General features: G+C 48.7%; 3 protein-coding genes across 4 annotated transcripts in view; 2 read left to right on the top strand and 1 right to left on the bottom strand.

Annotated features, from left to right (window-relative positions):
• CEP250 (centrosomal protein 250) overlaps positions 1-430 on the bottom strand; it is a 32,419-nt gene extending 31,989 nt beyond the window's left edge. The window contains exon 1 of the mRNA XM_072350438.1: positions 178-430. Coding sequence (XP_072206539.1) covers positions 178-285 — 108 coding nt within the window. The 5' untranslated portion in view covers positions 286-430. The remainder of the gene's footprint in view (positions 1-177) is intronic.
• Positions 431-4,212: 3,782 nt separating this feature from the next.
• Positions 4,213-7,804, top strand: GDF5 (growth differentiation factor 5). The gene is made up of 3 exons (XM_072350576.1): positions 4,213-4,337; positions 4,559-4,656; positions 6,213-7,804. Exons 1-3 carry the CDS (start codon positions 4,213-4,215, stop codon positions 7,079-7,081), a joined length of 1,092 nt encoding a protein of 363 aa, XP_072206677.1. The 3' UTR covers positions 7,082-7,804.
• Positions 7,805-23,841: 16,037 nt separating this feature from the next.
• The window catches only part of UQCC1 (ubiquinol-cytochrome c reductase complex assembly factor 1), a 53,641-nt gene continuing 52,864 nt past the window's right edge, over positions 23,842-24,618 (top strand). Inside the window, exon 1 of one of the 2 annotated variants that reach the window (XM_072350347.1) lies at positions 23,842-23,994. In XM_072350347.1, the coding sequence (XP_072206448.1) occupies positions 23,971-23,994 (24 nt within the window). In that variant the 5' untranslated portion in view covers positions 23,842-23,970. Of the gene's footprint in view, positions 23,995-24,295; positions 24,415-24,618 lie in introns of those variants that run through there. The other variant, XM_072350348.1, reaches the window with a different exon arrangement.

Here is a 24,618-nt window from a genome sequence, read left to right as displayed (position 1 = left end):
CAGTTCCCACCAACGCCGTTATTTCCCGCTGCCCGCATAGTTCCCCCCTTCCGGCCTCGCACAGACCCCGCGCGAAGCGCCCCCGGCAGCGGGAGGGGAAGGGCCGGGCCGGGCGGCTCCCGAGGCCTGAGCTCCGGGCACCGCGCTGGGCCGCGCCTCCTCCCGCCCTGCCCTCACCTTCTCCTGCAGCTTCCGCACCGACACCGCCTGCTGCTGCTGCTGCTGCGCCTCCTCCGCTCCGCGCGGCCGGCAGGACAGGCCCCGCGCCGCCTCCCTCGCCGCCATGCCCCGCGCCCGGCCCGGCCCCGCCCGCCGAGCCCCGCGTGGCGGCGATAGGCCGGCGGTTGTGCGGCGGGAAGGGCGCCGTGCCCCGCCAGAGCTGCCGCCTCCGGGTACGGCGTGCGGCTCGCTGCTGTGCCCTGAGCGCTGAGGCTGCGAGTCGTACACGGCGGGAGCTGAATGTATGGGAGGTGGATTCGGCTATGGCGGATTAAATATCAGTAAGGCGGATTTAGCTCTGTGAACACGAAGAGCATCGCCAGAGATCACGGTAATCATGTAATAACATCCCGAGTTGGATGGAATATCCTCACACGGACCCCCGAGCTCAACCCAACACAGCAGCACCCCAACCCAACCCCACGGCTGAGAGCGGCATCCCGGCACTCCTTGAGCTCCGGCAGCCCGGGGCTGTGCCCGCTGCCTGGCATCCTGTGCCATGCCCAGCGCCCTCTGGGGCACGGCCTTGCCCTGATATCCAACCTGAAAGCGATGATGGAAAACGGGAGCAGCTCAAAGTGAGCGCTGAGCACCTGCTCTGCAGATGGGGTCCACTTGCAGCTGTGCTACGTGGCTGTCAATCGAGACAAAGGTAGAAAAGAGTGATGGTTTTTTGACCCTGCAGCTGCTTGAGCTGGGCTGACAGAAGCGATCCCTGTGGTGCGCAGCGCTGCAGCCAGGCACGTGGATCATCACATGCTGTCTCAGCTCTTGGTGGCTTTCCGAACTGAAGTGCAGATCCACAGGAGCACAGAGCTCTGACAGCACTCACATCACAGCACCATGTGGGTGACAGGCAGGAGCCCCAGGGACCAAGCCTCCAGGATTGGCAATTTGGCCAGAAGAAGCATCTGGTTTTACACAAGGGACAGGAATAACGGGTAGTGCCTTCTGAGAGCTGAAGGAGACCTCGGAGCTTTGCTCAGAGGAGCTCACAGTAGCTCTGTCCCCGTGGCCCACTGCTAAAGTTCCAGCAGAGCTGCTCAACATCTCCAGCTTCACGCTCCTCCTGCTCCCATGTCCTGGCTGTGAGGCTGATTTACCCCTGTTTGGTTCATTCTTTTACTTGTGACTGGCAATATCAGTTGGGTGTTTAATAAAACACATAAGTGCAAAGGTACGTTCATCTCAGATGTGTAAATACTGGGTGAGCGTTTGACCAGTTGTGCTTTTAGTCTGATTTACCAAGAGACAAGGCCTATGGAGTCACACTGTCTCCCCTCCTGCCCTTTCCTGTCCATCTCCCCAGTTGTTGTATCTGCGAATCTCAACCAAGTTTGATGGAACAGGAGAGATCTTAAACATACAAAATTCCTCCCGGTGTTGTGAAAACTGGAGTACCCCAAAAGTGATGCCTCCTAGATAGGTTTCCATGCAAACCACAACAGATACAACACGTACAGTAACACTGTTTAGCAAATTCCTGGCTTACAAAATGCTGTTTTTCTACATCGTCACCACCATTAGCTGTGCATTCTCACCAGCAATGAACAAGAGCCTGCATGCTGCCCTTGTAGAAGCCCGCACCAGCTGAGGTGATCCATGGTGTCCATCACCGCTTCTGAAATGCACCACCCATCGCCTCACCGTGCTCACATCCACTGCTTGGTCTCCAGCAGTGCTCAGCAAGCACTGATGAATGTCACTGGGTGCCGGCTTTTCCACGTGGAGGAATGTGATTCCATCCCTTTGCTCCACATGCTACTCCCATGTCGGATGCCATCCTGTCAGGCTGTCCCTCTGCTGCCATCTGCCATATGACAGCGGAACAGAACAGCGTGTTGGTGGGAAGGTTCAGTCTCTACTGCCATTCCTCCAGCACCTGCCTCTGACATCAAGGGCCAGCAGCATACAGTAGGAGGCTTTCAGAGCACTTTCAGAGCATCCCTCATAGAATAAGAACATGAACTCAGCACTCGGCTGTTTCTGTGGGCAGTGCAGAACCAACACAGCGCACCGGTCTGCCTGCAGGAAGGTGGATAATGTGGGAGGAAAGAACAGCATGGCTGAGGGTTATGGGGACAGCACGAAGGAACTGCTGGGGAAGGGGCTTGTTGGAAGTAACTCATGGAAAAGCTGCTTTGTTTTGATGGGAAACATCAAATTGGCTGCAGAGGAATGGCAATTAAGCCAAAATCGGGAGGGTGGGGTTTTTGTTCTCCCTCATTTGTGACATCTGTGCGGTTACTGAGCTGTTCTGCCCTTCAGTTCCTCCACTGGAATACGGTGAAGCATTCTAAGTGTGTCGTATGGAAAGGGCTGCAGGTTGTTATTTATGAAAGTAATTTTATGTCAGAATGGAAAATGCTACAGCACGTCCAATTCAAGCTAAAATCTAGGCTGTTGTATCTATCCCCTTTATTCTTGCTTCAGGAATAAGCGACTGGGAGGGGAGGGCTGGGCTCAGCACAGCGCTGGATGAGGGAAGGGTCCCATTAATCCCCGTTCACTCCAGCCCAGTGCCTCATTTCCCCAAGGCTCATTCAGAACAACAACAGCTCATTTTTTTTGTACTGCATGAAAGACACTCTCGCTCCGTGCTCCCCTGAGTACAGCTGACAGCAGCAGATACCCTTCCCACGTAAGCAGCTCCGGTTCCCTCCTCCCATCCTTCCCCTGGCTGCGGGCAGGCGGTTCTCCTACATTCGGGTTCACAAAACCTCCGTCCCGGCTGGGCCCCGGCACAGAGCAGCCCGAGCCGTGCGGCTGGCAGGAGCGGGGCCGCCTGCAGGGAGCACTGCCTGCACAGCCTTCTTCTGCAGCTGCGTTACGCGGGTTTGTTCAAAGCGTAGCAATAAAAACACCCAAATGCGATGACTGCGGGCACGGCCGTGCTGCGTTATACCAAATTAATCGTCACCCCCGCGAAGCGCCTGCCTCGTTAGCTCAGTCGCTGGAGGACAAAGCGAAGCCGCCGCTCCAGCAATAAAGAGCAGGACGGGGTTACGCACCGAGGCTTTCATGTGCGCGTTCCCGTGGGCCGCAGGACGGGTCCCGGCTGTCGATCTCGCAGTTTGTCCCATTTAAACGTGAAGTTGATGGAAGGCGAAAGGAGAGGTTGTGCCGCCGCTCGAAAAGGCGTCCTCTGGAGCCCTGAGCCCGCGGAGCTGTTTCACATGAGGCAGGGTATGAGTCATGCTCATGAAAAGGGCAAAGAAGATTTTTTTTTTTTAAAGAAATATATCGCAGTTAAATTAGTTTAGACAGCATGACATCAGAGAGTAATTAAATCGGTTTGTTGGAATTCCGTTTCCAATTCCTGAGCTCAGGTTTGTAAAAGATTTCTGAGCACCTGCAGGTCTCTGTGTGTGAAATATTTTCACTGGAAAGGATTCAAAACGTTAAAAAAAAAAAAAAAAAAAAAAAAAGCCAGCCCTTTTAACACAGAGGCAGCATTACGCCATTCTTCCTTCTTGGAAAAAAAAACCCTCCGATTTAAACAGGACTCCTTCAAGTTTTCAGTCAGTTTTACAGAAGAAAACGAGGTGGTAAACTTTCTCTTTTCAAGAACGAGCCCTTTACAGCCGTGAACTGAAGTCAGGGGAGAGCGCGTCTGAGAGCAGGAGCATTTCCACTATGGGACTGGATACGAGCACTGAACAACCAGATTTGCAATGTTTTAATCTCAATCGAAAACCACTTTTGCTGACTTTGGTTTTTAATTTCTTTCATGTTTTCTTCTGCCAAACTGGAGGAACCTTCCCTGATTTTTTCTTTAGCGGCATTCAGAGGAAGACCAGAGGATGAAAATCCTGCATTTTCTCACTTTACTGCTTTGGCATTTGACTTGGCTGTCTCTGGATCTAGTTCCTGGAGCACTGAGCAATTCTGAAGCAGGCCAGAGTAATCCAGGGTCTAAAACAGATCTGTTAAAAGCAGAAGGAAAGGAGAGGACTCCCTCAGCACGGGCAGGCGCGCCACGGGCTGCAAACCATGGATTTAGCACCGGGACCTCGAAGGCAAGGACTAAAAGCAATGCTGCTCAGCCTGGAGCTCTGCTGGCCAAGAACGACGAATCACAGAGGGTTCTTTCAAGAGCAGCTGCCGCAGAGGCAAAGGTAGGACATCTCCCGAGCAGACCTTCTGGAGTAAGGACGGTGACTCCAAAGGTCCCAAATCTTAGCAGCAAGGCGGCTTTGAAAAAACCCGGCACGAGCGGTGCTGATAGCAGCGCTTTCAAAACGAAAAAGACTAAAGAGCCTGTCACCCAAAGGGAAGCTAAGGAAGCTTTCAGACAGCCCCCTATAACGCCACATGAATACATGCTCTCTTTGTACAGGACTCTCTCAGACGCAGAAAGAAAAGGTGTTAATGGAAGTGTAAAACTGGAGGCTGGACTTGCCAATACAATAACCAGCTTTATAGACAAAGGACAAGGTAAGAGGGGAGCTCACGTGTGCGTGGACAGAGGGACATCTGAGCACAAGCGTTACTAGAACATAACTGTGTGTTGTTAAAGTCAGAAAGCTCTTTCTAATTGAATGAAATTGTAGGTTTTGCCCTTATCTTGGCAAATTCCTCTAGAGGCAGAACTAGATGGTAGCATGGCAGCCAAGCAAAACATTAGGAGAATATCTCAGGTGCATATTTCTGAAAATCCATCAGTCCTTGCAGGTTTAGTTCTTCAAAAACCTTCACGTTTTGATCTTATGATCTTTCAGTAGGAAGATCCTAGAAACTGATGCTCGATTTTGTTGCTAAGTGTGTCTGAAAACACATTCTCTGCTGAGAAAGGGGCTGTTGTGCAGAAAAACACGAGTTTCAGTGTCGGAGGTCAGTTTGTTCAAGGATGAGTTGGGAGGAACTACAATGTAGGAGTCATTATAGAGTCATTAGTCATATAGTAGGAGTCATTATAGAGTAGCACTGGTGTAACCTGTATGAGCTTGAATCTTATGCTTTCAGACACCACCAGCTTTCTAACCACAGAAGCTCACAGCTTAGCGTGGGCTAATAAGAGTAAATAACTTCTGGGACTCCCTAATTTGCGGTTCAGTGTTATGGTTCCAATTTTTTTGGAAATTTGGCCTAGTGTCTGCTCTCACACAACACATAACCAGGCTCCCAAAGAAGGATGTTCATCTTGCCGTTCTGGTGGGAGGCTTATCTCCGTGTTGCTTCCGGTGACGTTAATGAGAGCTTTGGTCATGGACTTAAGGAAGCAACACGGGCCACAGCTAATTACATAATAGTGATTGAAGGCTCAGCCAGGACTGGGTTTGTTTGCTGTTTAATCAAGAATAGTTTGGCTTTTGGGATGGCATGCAGCTGAGCAGTGCTGTGTCCAGATCCTTGGCTGGCCACTGGAAGGCGTTGTTACTGAAACATGGATAAAATGTTGGGTTGGCCATATTCCTCATTAGTGCTGCTCACGGGTTTAATCGGGCAAAGACAGCTCAGGTTAAAGGGAGGTCTGTTGTTCTGCCCAGTATGGAAAAGTTGTGAACCCTGCGGAGTGGAGTTAATGAGGCAATTATCTTTGTGTTCCTGGGGGATGCTGGTTTTAGAGGACTAATTGACTATTGTATTGTCTAAGGGTAACGTTGGAGCCAGCATGAGGCCTGGGCACCACTGAATCCCCATTTCAGTAATTTAAGTGGGATGTAAGTGGTGAATAGGCCCTGTGAGCCCTCAGACCTTATAAATGACAGTTTTCCAATTGGCTAAGGGCTACTTTGAAGCTAGAAAATGCCCACTGGTAAAAGAATTGACATTTCTACAGGGCAAGCTCAGAAACTCCTTTCCCTGATGAGTCACTGAATCCTTCCAGGTCCCACTCAGAGCCCATCCCTCAGACAAAAATTGTCCTTTCTGTTTAGTGTGCTAACTGAGGTAAATCCTAGTTCTTACGGGGGAACTGCAGGAACATTGTAGAGAACTGACAAAGCAGCATTGCTCTGTGCTTGATTTAAAAATGCGTGTGCTTTTTTCAGATGAGCGAGCGCCAACCATAAGAAAACAAAAATATATTTTTGACATCAGTGCATTAGAAAAAGACGGCCTGCTGGGAGCAGAGCTTCGAATACTCAGGAAAAAGCCTTCTGATGCTTGGAAGTCTCATTCTTCTGGAAAGACTTCCCAAGTGAAATTGTTTAGTTGCTCTACCAACAGACAAGCAGCGACGCTCCTGGACTCTCGTACTGTCAGCATCACAGATACACCAAAATGGGAAGTGTTTGACATCTGGAAGCTTTTTAGGAACTTTAAAAACTTGGTCAACTTGTGTTTTGAACTGGAGACTTTTGACAGGGGGAGAGCGGTTGATCTCAGGACTGTGGGATTTAACAGAACGGGAAGACAGGTCAATGAAAAGGCTCTCTTCTTGGTATTTGGGAGGACAAAAAAAAGGGACTTGTTTTTCAATGAAATCAAAGCTAGATCCGGCCAAGATGACAAAACCGTTTATGAGTACTTGTTCAATCAGAGACGGAAGAGAAGAGCTCCTCTAGCAACACGGCAAGGGAAGAGGCCCAGTAAGAACCTGAAGGCAAGGTGTAGCAGAAAAGCCCTCCATGTGAATTTTAAAGACATGGGCTGGGATGACTGGATAATAGCACCCCTAGAATACGAAGCGTATCACTGTGAAGGTCTTTGTGAGTTCCCCCTCCGATCCCACCTGGAGCCCACCAATCATGCAGTTATCCAAACTTTAATGAACTCAATGGACCCTGAATCGACGCCTCCAACTTGCTGTGTTCCAACCAGGCTGAGTCCTATCAGCATTCTTTTCATTGACTCTGCAAACAATGTGGTCTACAAGCAGTACGAGGACATGGTGGTGGAATCGTGTGGCTGCAGGTAGCAGAACAGCTACTCATGTGAATATGTTACGAAAGATAATATGACACACTCTCCTGAAACAAGGTTAACTTAATTTCTTACCTCTAGGGTATGTTTACAAGGACGTAGCACCAAATCCAGCCATTCTGTATGTCTCTCCACCATCTCTCCACTTTGGGCTTATTTCAATTGCATTTGGACACTGTCACATAGCCCAGTATAAAGCCACATGTTGGCAACACAAGACTGGCTCTACCTAAAGTCTGTGACAGGGAAGATTTGACCTCCATGCCTCTAAATCACTGCTTTTTACCCTAGAGGCAGTGTGTAAAGATGGTATCAGTGAGCTGCGACCTGTCTGATCCTCTGAACAACATTCTTGAGACTGAATCTATGTCTGAGTCCCATGTGCATTGTCCATTATGAGCTGTAAGGAAATAGTCCTGATGTCTAGAAGAGAAGGTTGTGTTCTGGCATGCTCCCATCTTGGTGTAAATAGTTGTACTGTAATATGGCTTCTTTCTGATTAGCTCTCAAAACTATGCATATGAAAGAAGGAGTAATTAAATGTAATGTGTTGATTTAGTTTTAAGTTGTACATGGAGATGGGTGACGCAGGAGGTGTCCCTTTCCATGTATGCTTTCCTCCAAGCTACGTATCTTTCCTAAGTATCCACCTTTCCATTATTGTGTAGCAAGATATATTACTCTGTATAAGGTCCAAGTTGTTCTCAAATGCTCCTAGTAAAAGTGCTCAGTTATGGCATAAGATGTAATAAATTATTGACACAGTGCTACATTGTGTCTCGCTGTCCAACCCTGCATAATTATAATGCTATTAAGAATTCGTTTTAGCAGTTTTGTACAATAAATACGAGTGAAAGGGACTTTTCAATGAGACAGAGTTCTGGAGGCATGCATAGCATGTTCATGTGTTTCACTTGCCTCTAACTGCGGACTGGAAATGTTGGAAGAAAGCACACCGTGTTTTAATCGGGTGTGGAATGGCACTATCACTTGATGTACCTGGGGCTAGAATGAGTTATGCAGCTGATTGCAAAAGAACTGTTATCTTTTTATTCCGTGCTCCAACAGCTGTGTGTTCGCTTATCTCCTGTTTCTATTCCAGGCATGGAACGTAAATTTTTTTCTGGGATTTCTTTTTTGTGACTCCACCTACATAACCATACTGACATCTCAATCTAGATGGATCAGGCAGGATGTGGGAACCATTGGAAATGACTGACATAGCTTAGCAATAGTTCAGTTACAAATGCTAAGGTCTTTGCTTTGCCATAGTGTAAACCAGCAAGCCACATGATTTTCTGGGTTTGAACTCTGCTTGCACAGCATCGCTGCCAGGGATGTTGTCAGGAGGTGAATATGGCCCCAATGTCCTCCTGCACTGACCCCAGACTGAGCCTGTTCTAACTCACACTGATGGAAAGTGGTCCTAAGCACCTGCTCGATGGCCACAGAGAAGTGGTGGCCAAACCTCTGTCCTTCTTTGTGCTCAGAGGGAGCTCTGAACTGCTGACTTTGTAACAGCTCACAACTCCTGGTGGCTGCAGCCCAGCTGCAGGCACATGGGCTCCCTGGGCAGGCAGACCTGTCGTGTGCCACAGCCTACAGTGGGGTGATACTGAGAAACACTGCAGAAAGCTTTCATTTGTGTGATGTCTTTGCAATAGCTCAGCACAGTGATTTCTGCCTGCACAACTGGGTATAACTCGGCCCATGCCATGCAATAACGCAAAGTGAGGTGGGTCAGAATACTTGACAGCAGTGGGGTGACTAAACAGCAGGTTAATAACACACACTCAGCACTTGAAGCTTCCCCATCACACACACCTGAGACATTCAGATGCTCCATGGGTGGCTCAGAGCTGTACCCAGGAATCCTGTCTGCCTCTGGGCTCCAGGTGGGCTCTCCACAGGTCCTGCTCCTCCCAGCTAAGGTCACTGCCAGGAGCACAGCCAGGACTGCAGCAGCTGACCACAGCTCTGCTGCCAACCACCTTTGGGCTTTCCATGCAGCTTTCAAACCAAGCAGTTATGAATCCTAAGCTTTAGTACAAGCTTCTATCTAGATAGATTTTGCCATTGTTACAGCAGGAGGCAAAGTATTCCCCTGCCAATCCGGAATCAAGAGAGTGTTCTGGACTCCCTTTTGCCTATTCTGCTCCAGCATTTCTTTTCTTCCTCCCAGCTGCCTTCTAGCTGGCTGGCATGCAGCACTTCAGATTCCTTTCCCCCACACCGACCCCTGCTGTGCCCTGCAGATGTTGGGTGACTGTGCAGAAGGGTGGTCTCCTACCCAGTGCACTGCTCCCATGCATGCGCCTGTTTGCAAGTACTCAGCAGAGCCTCTGCTCTCGCATGTGCCAGACACAGCACTGGTGCATCACTCTCCTGGACGGAACGTAATTATAAATGGAGTTTAAATCAGTATCTATATAGAAAAGAATGCCAGGATCCTGTGATCATCCCAAACCAAAGAGAGAAAAATTAAAAGAAGCGCTGAAGGTCTATAAAAGTGCAGGTTCTTAAAGCTCCAAAATTCTGGTAGGTAGTTGAAGTTTAAACAAACTTAAAGCTGGAGACACTTCAGTGCTACAGTGAGCTCGTTACCACAGCAACATCACTGGACCCTGGGTTTGGCCCCTAAACAGGGCTGCTGACTTTCAGTGTGGTATAAATGCATCCCAGCCCCTCAGCGCTTTATCCCTGCACTGCCTTGGCCATTGAGGTCATCTGGTACAAAATGTAACTAATTTTAAGACATGGAATGGTTATGACCACGTAAATGTACAGTGATGAAAGCCTGCTTGTCTCAAAGCTGTTTCTGTTATTCTCATATCAACCACAACTCCAACAGCAACAAAAAGAGGCTGCCATGAGCTTTCTTTTAATAGCCTTAATTCCATATATGCATTCCATTTCTATATTTCAGATCTTGTTATCTGGAGTGAGAGTGGAAACTTGTCTTGAAGCTCCCAAGGAGTGGGATTGGTGGCCATTACAAATGTTCCTGATGGCAGAAAACCCAGTAGTAGAGCCCAGATGGACACATTTGGGCCTCATTCCTCCATGAAAGCAGAGATTCGGGGACGGGGCACAATGTGGGACTTGACACACAGCAAAGAAACAGGGAAGAAGCAGAGGGCCTCAGGTCTTGCAGAAGTTTGGCACCACTTTCTTTAGTGCGGTCATTATACAACGTGCAAAGATAGACACCCCACGTTATGGTCACGGCTTTCTTCCCAGGGGTGAGTCGGTGTTAGCAACTGCATGGCTGAAACGTGTGGAAACCTGAGCTGTAGAGCAACGCAGGTTAAAAGTTCAGCTTTCCACCTTTACGATGGCAGGTCTCACTCTCTCACTGAGAATGCCTCATTTGTATTTACTTTTTAGGGTCATTATCTGTCCCACGAGAGTCTTTGTGAAGGTCCAAATTTTCAAATAAACAGCACACCATAAGACAGGTATGTGTGGATAATTTTTGTTGTATTTGGCTAAAATATGGGCACTAAGCTGAATAGGTAAACATAAAAGTATGCCATTTAAAACAATGCATTCCCATTAGTGTTTGAATATGTGCCTAAACTCCATGTACACTTTTACATGGTTATGTCATTTCCCGTGTAAAATGTGCTTGTTTGTGCAGCAGCCATATGAAAGGAGCAGCAGCCCGCTATGTGGGCTATTTGAAGCTTTCTTTAAGAAACATAAAAACCCCCTGACCCTTGTATAATAAAAGGTGTTAAAAGATACTGCTTTTATAACATCTTAGCCAAGACTAATAAGAATGTACCAAGAAAACAGTTTTTTTTTCTCCATGGTCCTGGTCAATCACGTGTCATTTTATGAATCTGCTGTTGCTGTTGGTTAGTAAAACAATACTTAAAAATAAAATTGCGTGAGCTTTCATTGCTTCTCAACAAACTTAATGAAGAAGGAAATCTCAGTGTTCTTTGAAGAGCAATAAAGGCGGCGCAGTGAATACGCTTTGCTGAGTGCTCGAAGAGCCCATCTGTTGCCATCCCATGCTTGCTGATGTCCTCACGTTGCTATATATTTTCCTGCAGAATTCGTTCTGGTTTTCTGCAATGATTGCATTAGCTGAAGTAGCACAACCAGACTCTGCTTTCCCCACTGCCCTCTCCAAGGGCACAGCTGCCCGGGGAAAGGTCTCCACGTGCAGTGAGCGCTTGGCTGGCTCTGATGGCGGATGGGAGATGAGTTTTGTGATGGGATTCCCTGGGAGCCTCAGAGCAGCGCCTTATGCTGGGCTTTGCCATTCAACAATCAGGGCTGCACAGCCTCTGCCCATCGTGCTGCCAAAGCAGTGCTGTTAAAATGAGTGCAGAACTTCTGCACACTTGGGTACCGCCTGCCTGCTTTTGACAAGATGCCATTTATCACTGATAATAGTCAGAAATAGTCTTTTATTGAAAAACAAAAACAAAAACAAAAAAAAAACAAAAAAAAAACAAACAAAAAAAACCAAACAAACCACAAACAAAACAACACAGCCAGAACTTATTTTGTGCTTGTGCACATGGCTTCGAGACATTCATCTTCCTCCAGAAATGCTGAAAGAGAAAGGCAGCTTGGGTCCTGCACAGACCCGAAGAGAAGGGTTGTGTGTCTTCACTGGAGATCTCTTCTCTGCAAAGCTGCAGCAGTGCTCACAGACTTGAGGCAGCAGATATCATCTCGCTGGTGATCAGACGCCAGGAGCCCAGACAAAAGGGAGAGGAGGAGCACACGCAGGAGGAGGTGCTCTGGAGAAGCACCCAAGGGAACCTGGAGTGGGAAGAAGGGCTGTGGAGAGCCGGCAGCGGCTGAGCGCTGGGTGATGGTTGGAAGAGCAAAGGTGGACTGAGTGCAGGGTGGGAACACTTGTGCACCCAAACAGAACAAGAGCTGGGTTGGGTGGCAGTGCTGCTGCTGGTGGGAATGGGACAGCCCACATGCCATGCAGTGAAAAAAGCTTCTCTTCTGAGGGCTTGGTGTGAGCAATTCTCCTTTCCTCTGTACACTGGCCAGTGGCTCTCAGTGGCCTGGAAGCTGCTGAAGGCTCAGAGCAGGAGCAGGCTGCTGAAGCCCAGCAGAACCACACAGCTCCTGCCAGCAGCACTGCACAGCCAGGGCAGCGCTCGCTTCAGCACAAGGACTCCTGTGACTAGTGGTGTCCCCCAGGGGTCTGTGCTGGGTCCAGTCTTGTTCAACATCTTCATCAACGACCTTGATGAGGGGATAGTGGCCACCCTCAGCAAGTTTGCTGATGACACGAAGCTGGGAGGATTGGCTGACACGCCTGAAGGCTGTGCAGCCATTCAGAGAGACCTGGACAGACTGGAGAGCTGGGCAGTAAGAAACCGGATGAGGTTTAACATAAGCAAGTGTAGAGTCTTGCATCTCGGTAGAAATAATTGCATACACCAGTACAGGTTGGGGGAAGACCTGCTGGAGAGGAGCTCTGCTGAGAGGGACCTGGGCGTCCTGGTGGACGACAGGTTGGCCATGAGCCAGCAGTGTGCCCTTGTAGCCAAAAAGGCCAATGGCATTCTGGGGTGCATTAAAAAGAGCGTAGCCAGCAGGTCAAGGGAGGTGATCCTCCCCCTCTACTCTGCCCTGGTGAGGCCTCATCTGGAATACTGTGTCCAGTTCTGGGCTCCCCAGTACAAAAAAGACAGGGATCTCTTGGAAAGAGTCCAGCGGAGGGCCACAAAGATGGTGAAGGGCCTGGACCATCTCCCCTACGAGGAGAGACTTAGGGAACTGGGTCTGTTTAGCCTTGAGAAAAGAAGGCTGAGAGGGGACTTGATCCAGGTTTATAAATACCTGAAGTGTGGGAGCTATAGTGGCGAGGCTGGTCTCTTTTCAGTAGTGCGTGGGGACAGGACTAGGGGCAATGGGCTGAAACTCCAGCATAGGAAGTTCCGCACGAATGTGCGCAAGAACTTCTTTACAGTGAGGGTGACGGAGCACTGGAACAGGCTGCCCAGGGAGGTGGTGGAGTCTCCTTCTCTGGAGATATTCAAGACTCGCCTGGACGCCTACCTGTGCGACGTGGTGTAGGGAGCCTGCTTTGGCAGGGGGGTTGGACTCGATGATCTCTAGAGGTCCCTTCCAACCCCTATAATTCTGTGATTCTGTGATTCTGTGATTCTGTGACTGACTGCCGCTGTGTGCACTGCTGAGGAGCATCCAGAGCACTGCTGGGAAACCTGAGTCTGCGTGAGGAAGCGCTTTCATTTATGAAGCATTCAGATGGATAGAGAGTTCCACTGCTGGGCTGCAGGCAGGCAGGTGGTCTGTCTCCCCTAAACCCTATGCAGTCTAACATCAGAAAGACCAACCATGAGGCTCTGGGTGGTCACCTGAAGTGCCCTTACTTTGTTTTCTTTGGTGCTTTCCACTGCACCCTTGGCTCTAGCTGATGCTGAGCACAGAAGTGGCTCCACAGTCAGCCCAGATGGGAAAGTTTGATGCAAGACTCCAAGTGCAGAGCTGGGGGCTGCCAAGAGGAGCCAGACTCAGAGCTTCCCCTCACTGAGGTCAGGTTCCTGTGGGCCAGGGCTGGATCCCTTCCTTTCAGTGTTTGGAGCTGTTGGGAGACATGAGGAGAGGAGTGGGGACTGCAGACCCTGCGAGAGGGAATGGAGCATCTGCCTGGACATGGCCGAGACAGAGGCTGTCGGGGCATTCCCATTTATGGAAATGGGACAAGTGTATTCCTTCTTTCCAGTGGAGTATCATGTGATTATTATCCGATCAATAAGTTCCAGAAGATGTCAGAAGCTGGCGGGAGTTTTTCTAAGGTATGCAAACTTTACAAACAGATTCGGAGTGCTAAGAAAAACGACCTGCTGTTCATCTCAAAATGTAAGTGCAGCACAGCCACCTTTCCCTCAAAGCATTGTAGAATTTTGGTCAGAGAAAAAGCCATATGAAATAATTCACTTCTTGCAATAGTAATGAAATATTCCCCATGCCAGTAAGATAAGAAAGTGATGAGGAGCCCGTGCTGGCGCAGTCCAAGTTTTAGAACATTTCACCTCCACCATTAAGCCTACTGATTTTTAATAAATCCTGGAATTCTGGGGAAATTCCAGAGGTTTGGGAGGCTCTGGAGAAAAGGAATTCAACTCAGTACTATAAAGGGTCGCTGTGTTGACCTGGCAGTTATAGGCAAATTATGGGACTGTTGGTACTGACTGAATCTTACGACGTGACCAAAGGGTGCTGGTTTAATTCATTGGTGATGAGGACAGGATGGACAATTAAGATCATTTTGCCAGATGAGCTGCACACCCCAGGTATAAAATTTTACCTGGGGACTCCACTGAAAATGCCATCTCAGCTTTCATAGCCATCAAGGCAGCAACACAACTGCAGCAAGGGCAGGGAGAGAAACAGGGAACAAATGGGAAAACAATGTGCAGGTGCTCCAGGGATTGACATGGCCCTTGAACACTGTGATATGGCAGAGCTGGAAAAAGGCAATAAGGATTGCAAGTATGAAACAGCTTCTGTGCAAGGAGTAATTAGATAGACCGGAGCTCTTCCGAGAGGTGGCTGGGGCAAGAAAGAAAGGTGATGAGGGCTAAGAATGTGGATGGGGAGGAAGTCTGCTCTCAAATGAGAACCACAGTGCCCTAAACGACACCAGTTCTGGACAGCGTTGAAACAGACGTACTGATTCCTACAGCGCGGCCCAGAGGTACAGCACCTGACCACGCGCTGCTGGATGTTAAACATCTCCATATGTTAAAAAATACCTGACTGCACAAGTTCATGGAAGAAAGCTCCATGAAAGCTGGTGGGCACAAGGCCCCCATGACTTCCTGAGCCATGGCAGCTGGAAGCTGAGGAGCTGTGATAAGAAAACACCACTCCGCATTCCTTCTGTCCTCATTACCTTTAGGGACCCATCACCCACTGGAGACAGGCAAGGTGCCCCCACAGTCTCACCTGGAAAAAACCATTGTCGTGTTCTCAGTGGAGCTCAAAGCTTCCAGGTGACTCGTACAGCAGGACCTCCTGGCTGGAGCCATTGGGCAGGACTTGCGGAGCCTTGGCCACTGCCCTGTTACAGAAGCACGACTTTCTGATGTGGGATCTCTTTTCCCACCAATTTGTTTTTAAAAGGAAGTCTATTTTTAAAGTTCCTTGGAATTAAATGATACTACATAATAGCTGGGTATTACATATTTGGAAAGAGAGATCCAGGATTGATTTAAAGACCAGAAGTTTTAAAAAGCTCACCACAGTCAGCTCTGAGCTAATTCTGTGAATATTAGCACTTCATTTTTTTAATAAGCAGCTTATTTCTACCTACTGTCCAGTTTCCACTTGGACTCGGTGAATTGGCTTCTTTGTCTGCTATGCTGAAAAACTTATTCCCAATGGCATTGTTCTACCTATACAGATCACGATGAATTTTTCTCTTCTCTTTTCTATGGAGAACATAAATCAACTTGGTCATGCTTTTGCTGTGCTGCATACCTTCCTTACCAGGTTCTTGGGTTTTAGTATTTTTTTTCTTTAGACGTCTTTTCCATTGCTCCAAATATTACCTGCAGCATTGAGCGCCAGCTCTCATTTAACTCTGGGTTAACAGTGACAGTCTCATCAATGCCACGGAGACAATACTACTTCTGTACCTTTACTGGATTGCGACCTCCACTATAGTCTGGGGTTCAGCTTTCCCTTTCGTCAGGAGCCCAAACTCAGCCTTTCACTATGACCAACACTGCTCGTCCACTGCTGATGAAAAACTTTCCATCTCATAAGTTCTTGCTTCACAGTTGAAAATCCTTGTTTACAGACGAGTTAAAGAGCAGCTTAGTACCACAGAAAGGTTTCTGTCTGACAAGACTTATTTTATTCCTGTTAGAAGTAAAAGTTGCCTTGTTTTTTAGGACGAGGTGCTGATACAAGGCACCAGCTCACGAGCTGTGGCAGCAGCAGCCCCAGGAGCAGACTGGTGCCTGGCAGCATATCTCCACATCTTCCCAGGCTGCCAGGGGGAGAGAGCTCTTCAGCAAGGCATTAAAGACAGCAGTCTGTACTTCCCAAATGCTGACCAAGCCCTGAGCAGAGGACTGACAGATCCACTCCTGCAAACATGTATCTGCTAAACCCCTTTGTCATGAGACACTCTCCAGACATGTAGAGATGTGAAGATCAAGCTGTGCTCCCATTGGCATGGATCTGTAGGAGACATGAAAGCTGCTCTGGAACAGGGACGTGATTGGTACTGGTTTTGTTAGCTGGTCAGCAGTGCTCACAGGCTCCCTGTGCTTTCCCTTGAGAATGCTGGCTGTCACAAGATCTCATGTGGCAACAGTGCTGGCAATATGGATGCTGCTCACCTCCCCAGCCCAGCAGTGGCGAGAGGCACTGATGTTCTTACTGCAATATGGGGAAAACACTGATGCTATGTGAGCCATTCCATTGCTTCGTCCCTCCAGGATGCTTTAGAGCAGCAGGAGCCCCAGCCACCACAGGTGAAGGCTGCTTGCTGCCCTGCTCCCAACCTGGCCCACTCCTGTAGCTCTTGTTGGGAGCTGTGTGAAGGGGGGAGGAGGGACTTATTGCTGGATGGTGGGGGTGTTTCTTGGTGAAAATTGCTCAGTCTTTGCTAGGGGGGACTGACAGCACACCCCTGATAGATTACCCCGGATAGCCAAGCCTCTCCCCATATTATATGGTTTTGATCACAAGCATAAATGTGCTTGGTATAAAACAGAAGGTCAGGAAGGTTTAAGACATGGTATATGAGAAAACATTTTCCAGATTTCAGCTTCCTCTAAGGTAATATGCAAGTGTAATTAAAACAGAACCTGGAAATATAGAGTACAGTACCCTATTGAAAGTGTGTTGTATGAGCTGAACTCCCTTCATTGATAGTTTTCCAAAACACACAGCTGCAATAATCTTTATCCAGGAGAAGGGAATAAATTAAGTCTGAACACCTCTGCATATAGTGCAGTACAGTGTATGGCACTGCACCCCACATAACCTCCTAGCGGTAATGGAAAGCCGAAGGAGGTGCATGTGGAAAACCTCTCTGACCAGCAAACATTTTCTTCTTCAGAAAGCATACAGATGGGAAGAAAAGCTCATGAAGCAGAGGTGGCTTAAGTACTGGGATGTCTTGTTCCTGAAGCTGTCTGCTCAAGTCGTTGAGGCTCTGCAATGGCAGGGTGCCAAAGCACACTCCAAGCTTGACAGGTGGGGAGGGAAATGTCCTGGGCTTGCCCCAGCAAACAGTGACTGCTGACAGCAAGCAAAAGAGAACAAATAGGAGTTTATCATATTTAACAGTAGCAGCAGCCACCAGGATATATACGCTTGGAAAAAGTTATCGGGTCCAACTTTGACTTCCCCTGAACGGCTCAGTCATGGAGTTCAGACTTTGCTCACAAGACTTCGCCAAGCACAGGGAGGGCAGCAGCGAGGAGCCTGCTCTGTGCCGCATCTGCGTGTCCTCCAGCAAGGGCTGGTGCAGGACAGGGGGAGCTCCCTCCTGCAGAACCTCCTGCAGGGACCGATTTGCACCCCTGGCCAAGGAATTCCAGGTCAGGGAATGGATCTCCCTCCTTTCCAAACCTTGCAAGATCCATCGGGCGTTGGAAAGGTTGTGCTTACACTGAAAAATTCACTCTTTGTATCTTTAAAATACCATCTAGCCTGGGAGGCAGCGGTGGCCAATGTGTTTACAGCGACACTCTAAGCTGAGTATTCAGCCTTATGGAGAGGACTAAGCATCTCTATGTTGCTAATAATATAATTAACTTCCATTACAATTCCTTTTTCAGCAGGTAAATCATCTCAAAGGTGGACTGGGTCTCAAAAGGTCCAGTATACACAGTATGCAAAGGAGAAAGATTCTCTGAAAGCAAAGTTTGACAGCCCCACTATCAATCACCAGTTCAGCCCTAGAAACTCTGCTTTCCTTCAGCACAGAGCCTGAGCTTGAAACCCAGCAGAACCCGGCTTTCCCCATGCTGCGTCAAATGGCCCCTCACTTCGTTTCTGGGACTGGGAGTTCTGGGAAGAGCAGCACAGAGACATCCAAGTGAGCTCTGGAAGAAGTCAGTCCACATACACCAAGGCTCCAAGGGCCTGTTATCGCTGATTTGTGCTCCAACTCCTTAAAGGGCACATTAGACAGGAAGCAGTGCCAGACCTGCACTGGCTCCATTGGTACATACAAGGCCCTTTCAGAACCTGGAGCACTGGGAAAGTATGCTGCAAAGACAGTCAAATAGATGAGGGGCCAGCTGGCAGTCTCGTAGTGTTGGCACTGAACCAGAGTTAATAAGACCTGCTGGACCTGAGCTGAGCTTTTGCAATTGGGTTTCTCTTTATCATGATCTCCAGGGTGCCCTGCAATATCCATACAGACTGTGTTCCCTTCTGTTATCTGAAGGACCTCATCCCCACTTGTTCCAGATAGCATGGAGAGATCCTGTTTCTCCATATGTTCATTAGATTTCCTTCAGCTTTCCCTCTGTGGAAGCAGGAGCACAGGGTTAAGATAGGAACTCTAATCTGATTAGAGAAAGGCTGAAGTGGAGAGATCTGTACTTTTGCCCCAGGCTGAGCTATGTTTGCCTTTAGGAACCAAGGAGCTCTCCCCTGGAAATGCTGGGACAATGATTGCCTTAAGTTGGTTTTGATTCTTCATGAGACCAAGAGGAGACAAATCAAGAAGCTGCTACAATGCTATCTATTTTGCTATTATGAAAAGGTTGATTTAGCTGTGCAATTACTTTCCAAAGGACTGAAATACATGCCTGCATAAAAAGGACCAGTGAAATAGGAAAAAAGCACGTTCTGTGAAAACATTTGAAATAAAATCAGATGCTAATAGGAAATTAGAAGGACAGAAATGTTAAAATATTTTCCAATGCCTTTGTTTAAAAGCTATATACTATTTCTTGCCTTTGTAATAATGACAACTGTGCTAGCTTAGGACAGGTAAATGCACATGCAGCCTCAAGGCCTCAATAGCCCAAGGAACTGTGTGCAGTATGTGGAAAGACTGTGGGGTCTTTTGAAAGTGGACAGAAATCCAAAGAAATAAAGAGAGAAAGGTTGTTACCTGCCAGAAGGTGTGACTGCAGAGTGGCCAGTGTAGAAAATCATCCCTGCTAGAGAGGGGAAAATGTAACAAGTAAAAAATAGCAGATGTGGTCATGGAGGGGCTGGATTCTTAGGTCTAAAAAGTGGAGAATTCAGGAAAGATTTGGCCTGGGGAATTCCAGTTTAACAGATCAGGTAATGCCCAGCATGCTCAGTTCCCAAGTGCAGCCTCTTTGCCCTTTCAGCGCTGCATTGCTCACTGAAAGACAAGGGCATTCTGCAAAGCAGAGGCCATGTAGGACCTGGATTGCTGTGTTGCCATATTATATTGCATCATGTACTTTTGATAAACCTGCTTGTCTTTCCTAAAGGCACTGTAATGCTGCAATGACCCATTTAAAAAATAAAATAAGAACAACAGTTTAAAAAGTTTACTTTGTTCTTTGAGAAAATCATAGAATCACAGAATGGCTCAGGTTAGAAGGGACCTCAAGGTTCATGGAGCTCCAACCCTCCCACCACAGGCAGGGCCACCAACCTGCACATCTAATACCAGCCCAGCCTGCCCAGGGCCCCATCCAGCCTAGCCTTGAGCACCTCCAGGGATGGGGCATCCACAGCCTCTCTGGGCAGCTGTTCCAGCACCTCACCACTCTCTGAGTAAAGAACTTAAAATTAAATAGGAAAGAAGTAAAAACTGGTAAAGAACTTAAACTTTGTGTGCATCCACCAGCAGGGTGAAGAAAAGCCAACTTGCAAAGCTGCATTAAGAAGTCTTATCTCCAGAACAGCCAACCAAGAGCTTCTCCACATCTCTACAGAGCTTCTGACAGCTAAGAGCCTGAAGCTCATTTACTAATGCCAAGCTGTGCTCTTACCTAACACCTTCAGAACTGCACATCAAAGGGAGAAGAACAGGGCTTACACTGAGCATCTTTATGGTAAGTATGAAAAAATGTTCACAGTGGGAGAGCGGAATGAGTTTCATATGGAAATGGGGAATCCCTCTATTGCAATTTTTAGGTGAATGTAAAAGAAACACGCATCAGAGAGATCTAAGAATATTTAGTACTGCCTTGGAAGTGGAGGATGGTTTAAGTGATCTTTTTAGCTACATACCTATAGGATTTGCAAATGTTTGTAATTAATTACGCCAACCAAGGAATAACATAACAACCTGGAATCAAAGTCAGAGCCTAGCACACCCAAGCAAGAGCAAACATTTTAAAACTAGTAAATCACCTAAGCATCATAGCAGGCCTGAAACACTTCATCTAAAAATGACAGTTCCTCCAAATGGAAGTTTTGGGCTAGATAAATACTCAGTTTAGACAAGGTGGCATTCTGAGCTCAGAATTATTGGGTAAAATAGAGTCCCTGTGAGCAGAGTCCAGCAGCTGCCCTCTGTTAGAGGAGAGCCAGCTCCACCCAGCTCCAAGAAGAACCCACAATGGAGACGTGCTTGGAGAGCCGCAGCCTGCGGGAAGCCCACCTGGCTCATATTGGGAAGGATGGCATCCATGGGAGGGACACACCGGGAGCATGGGAAGGGAGTGAGGAATGAGGGAGCGGCAGGGACCGACCACAGCTTTCATCTTCCATTCCCCTGTGCTGCTCTGGGGAAGGAGGTAGGAGAGGTGGACGGGATCAGTGTGTATCAAGTTTGCTTTTAGTTCTCACTAGTCATGCCTGTTACCAATAGCCAATAAATTACATCAATCTCCCTTGAGTCTGTTTTGCCCATCTAATTCCCATTTAATGCCCATCAGTGTGAAGCCACCACATTATGCTAGGGAGCCCTTTGCACGTCCTCCAGACTTTCTTGCCTCATTTTGTATAATTAATTAGCAGTTCCCTGAATCAGAAAGTCAGTTTCTGTTCTGACAAATATTCAATTAACAGATGTCTGAGACTCCCAATTGATAACAGTCAAATATTCCTTCCCTGCAACTCTTCTTACATATTCTGCAAATGGACTACATGCACTTTGACAGCTAAGTCAGCAGAATAGTAGAATCCACCTGAAAGTGGATGTATACAGCAGCAAGTTTAATCACAGAGTCATAGAATCACCAGTGTTGGAAAAGACCTCCAAGATCATCCAGTCCAACCATCCACATACCATCAGTATTTCCACACTAACCCAAGTCCCTCAGAACAACATCTGAACGTCTCTTGAAATCCCTACAGTGACTTACATGGACTAAAGCAAACTGAAACTGTTAAGAAGCACAACTTGCATCTGTGAGTTGTTTCAAAGGGCTTAGTTTCAGTGTAGCACCTTAGCACTGAAGTTCCTATGTGCTTATAACTATGATCCCTCCTGCTTCTGGGCTGTGAAATCACAGATCACAGCACCTTGTTGGTACATTGGATCCTCATTCTGACTTCACTACCTTGACAACAGGAGGATGCAGATTTTTTCTCCATGATCTTTTCGCAACATAAGCTTCACCCTTGCTCTTTGTGTGTTGAGGCTTGCTGGACTGAAGCCTTAACTAATAGGCTAGAATTACATCATCCTTCCTCTTCTGCACAATAGTCAACTTGTCAAAATGAAGCCTTGTCAAAATGAATCCTTGCTAACCAACGCAACACCAACCTTGACCTGGGTGTCACGTGCTCTAGAAAACTTTATGCTTCTCCAGAATCAGTTAATCCTAAAGTGAACACAAAGCAGCCCACAACACAGTGTCTTCTGCACAGCTTCAGCAAATGTTTTAATTGTTCTCTGTATCTGGGCTATAATGATCACACCAGGGTCTGAGATGGCTTCCTGGATTCTGGTGTAACATAACAGTGCAAGATGTCATCAAGAGTGTTTCAAGCATCCTGGCCTCTCAAAATGGCCTCTTGGGGAAAGAGAGCATTCCCCTTTATTACTTGAAGGAAAGGAATCACTGTCACTACCTTAGCAGAAGGACTGACAGCAGCAGCAGTTGGGATGGTTTGACAACACAGCAAAGCTGACAGAATAGCAGGCTGCTGCCAGAACAACCCGTCTGCTCTCCCCACCCTGTCCCCAGCCATACATTCCTGGCATTCCTCTGATGCTGAGGAGGGCTGGTTCAGGTAGATAAGTTCATAGAAAACTAATCCTAGTAAAAACAACAAAAAAGGCAATTTTCAGTGGTCTTGCTTCTTCAACCAGCTCATTGGCTCTGCATTCTTTTGATGAAAGCCAGTTCCTAGTACAGCCAGAAGAACCTTTCAGTCTTTTATCTTTCTTGTTGCATTAAAGACTGGCACCATTGAACCAGACTTACAGGAGCAAAGAGAGGCCTCTTCCAGCTCTACCTTGACACATGTGGATCACCACTGCATGCATCTGAATGCATGCAGCATGTTGGACTGCCCAGCACATCTCCAAGCATTAGAGTAAAGGGGCAACCATTCCTGCTGTCACCAGGCTTTTGTCACCATCAGTGGCAAAGAGCAGACTTGTGGACAGATGGTGAAGGGTCAACTCTCTGTTTTTTTCTTGCTTTTTGCAGCCTGCTTCTCTGCCTTTAGCACACTCCAGTCCCAAGCCCCTTATTGGTCACACTTTGAAAATAACCAGTATCAGCTGTTTGGAAGATTCCGCAATTTTTCACTCTCCTTTTTAGGCCTCTCTTCTCTAAACTCAGTCTTCTTTCCTATTCACCCACCTAGCTGCCAGCACACGTTGGGCCATTGTTAATGACCTTGGATGAACAAACACCAGCACTCAGATGGGAACTTCGTTGCTCTGCTGGTGGGACTTTTTGCTGCTCACCCAGAAGGAGCAACATGCTGAAGACTCACTATGACAGATAAGACTAATGCAGTTGTGGAACGACGGCAAGGCAAACAAAAAGAAGCAGAACTTAGCTCTGACCTTCCTCCCTAGAACTGGCAACAGGCACAAGAGCCAAATGAAATAGGAGTGCATCCCTGAGAGAGATCTACAGTCCGCCGTGTTGCTCAATATCCAGCACTGCATCAGAACAACTTGTTCAATAAACACGTTGTCAGATAGTTAGACCTATTTTGACAGCGAGTTGCAGTGAGCCAGAATGTGCCAGAAAGCACTGCTTGCACATGCGGGAACCTGGGACATCTGTGGAAAGGAAGCCCAAGCAGGTGTCTCCATTGGCCCCGTGAGAGCTGACATTTAGGGACACGTGAAAGAATTCTAAAGACTACTGTGGAGTTTCAGGGCCATTAAAACAGCTTCTACTGCCCTCTGGAGAAGCTGCCGTCCCCATAAATAGGTGGGGAAAGAGGGGAGGAGAACATTATAGCTCCCCAAGCCCTTCAAGCCAGCAGCACGCTGAGGAGCGCAGCCTCCGTCCTGCCCAGCTGCTGTCGCTCACATCTGCAGCAGCCTCCCGGCACCAGCACATCTGTGAGCTGCCGCGGATGCGATGCAGAGGAAGCCGCCTAACCCGGCACAAGCACTGCCCGGCTCTGCAGCCCCGGAGGCAGCAGGAGGAGCGGGATGGCCAGGCGCTCAGGCAGGCGGTGCCGGGTGGCTACCGGCACTGCACGCTCCTCCTTCCTAGGGAAGACAGAGAAAACTCCTGCTGCCCTACGCCGTGCAGACGAGATAAAGCGCGGCCGCCATCACCCTCACGGGTAGGGCTTTGTAGCAGAGAGGCCTTTCGAAGCGGTGCCGGCACGGCCTCACCACCTTCGCCCTTACGAACCAGGCCCAAATCCAGCCCGGCTCCACCCCGCCCAACCTGAGGAGACACCCGCGCCCCTCTCCGTGCGGCACTGCGCCTGCGCGGCCCTCGGGCCGGAAGGGGCGGAGCCGCTGTGCCGGAAGCGGCGTGAGGAGGGATGGCGGCGCTGGCGCGAGCCGCGGTGAGTGGCGGTGGCGGGTTGTGCCGCCGGGAGGATGTGTGGCGCTTTGCGGCCCGGCCTGTCCGGTTCTGTCCCTCCGGTCCCGGCGGTTCGCCCGCCGCCCTGTGAGCGGCCAGTTCTCGTCCTGAGCTTAGCGAAGTGCTAAGCCGAGGTGGAGGCTGCCTCGCTGAAGCCCTGCACGCGGTGCTATGGAGCGCGCTCCTGCAGCGTTCCCCGGGAGAAGGCCGGGGCCGGCTCCGATCCTTCCTGCAGAGCGTGTGCTCGCACAGCAGCGGCGGAGACCGAGTGTTCCCGGCTCGGGCTTTGCGCTTGGGGCCTTCTTTCCCTGCCCGTTTTGCTGTGCTCCGGCCGTGGGGGCTGCGCCGGGCGGTGGGGATGTGCGTTCCTATCGATTCTCGGCGCCGCTGGAGGTGTTGGCAGGTGACGATGTGGGGTTCCAGGTTTTGCCTCAAGTGGCAGCAGTTGGGTTCCCGTGGGGATGGATTCTCTCTCACTCCACTCATTTGTTCTCTCTCATTCATTTGAGTGCTTTTTGTCAATCGGCTTTTAAAGCCGCTGCAGCACGTTGCCAGATGACAGCAGAGGGCCTACAAAAGGGAACTTGGTGGCTGGAGCTGATTTGTG

The sequence above is a fragment of the Excalfactoria chinensis genome, chromosome 15, assembly GCF_039878825.1.
Source record: "Excalfactoria chinensis isolate bCotChi1 chromosome 15, bCotChi1.hap2, whole genome shotgun sequence".
Taxonomy (NCBI): Eukaryota; Metazoa; Chordata; class Aves; order Galliformes; family Phasianidae; genus Excalfactoria; species Excalfactoria chinensis.
Note: the sequence above shows the minus strand (reverse complement) of the source record. Positions and strands in the feature narration are given on the sequence as shown.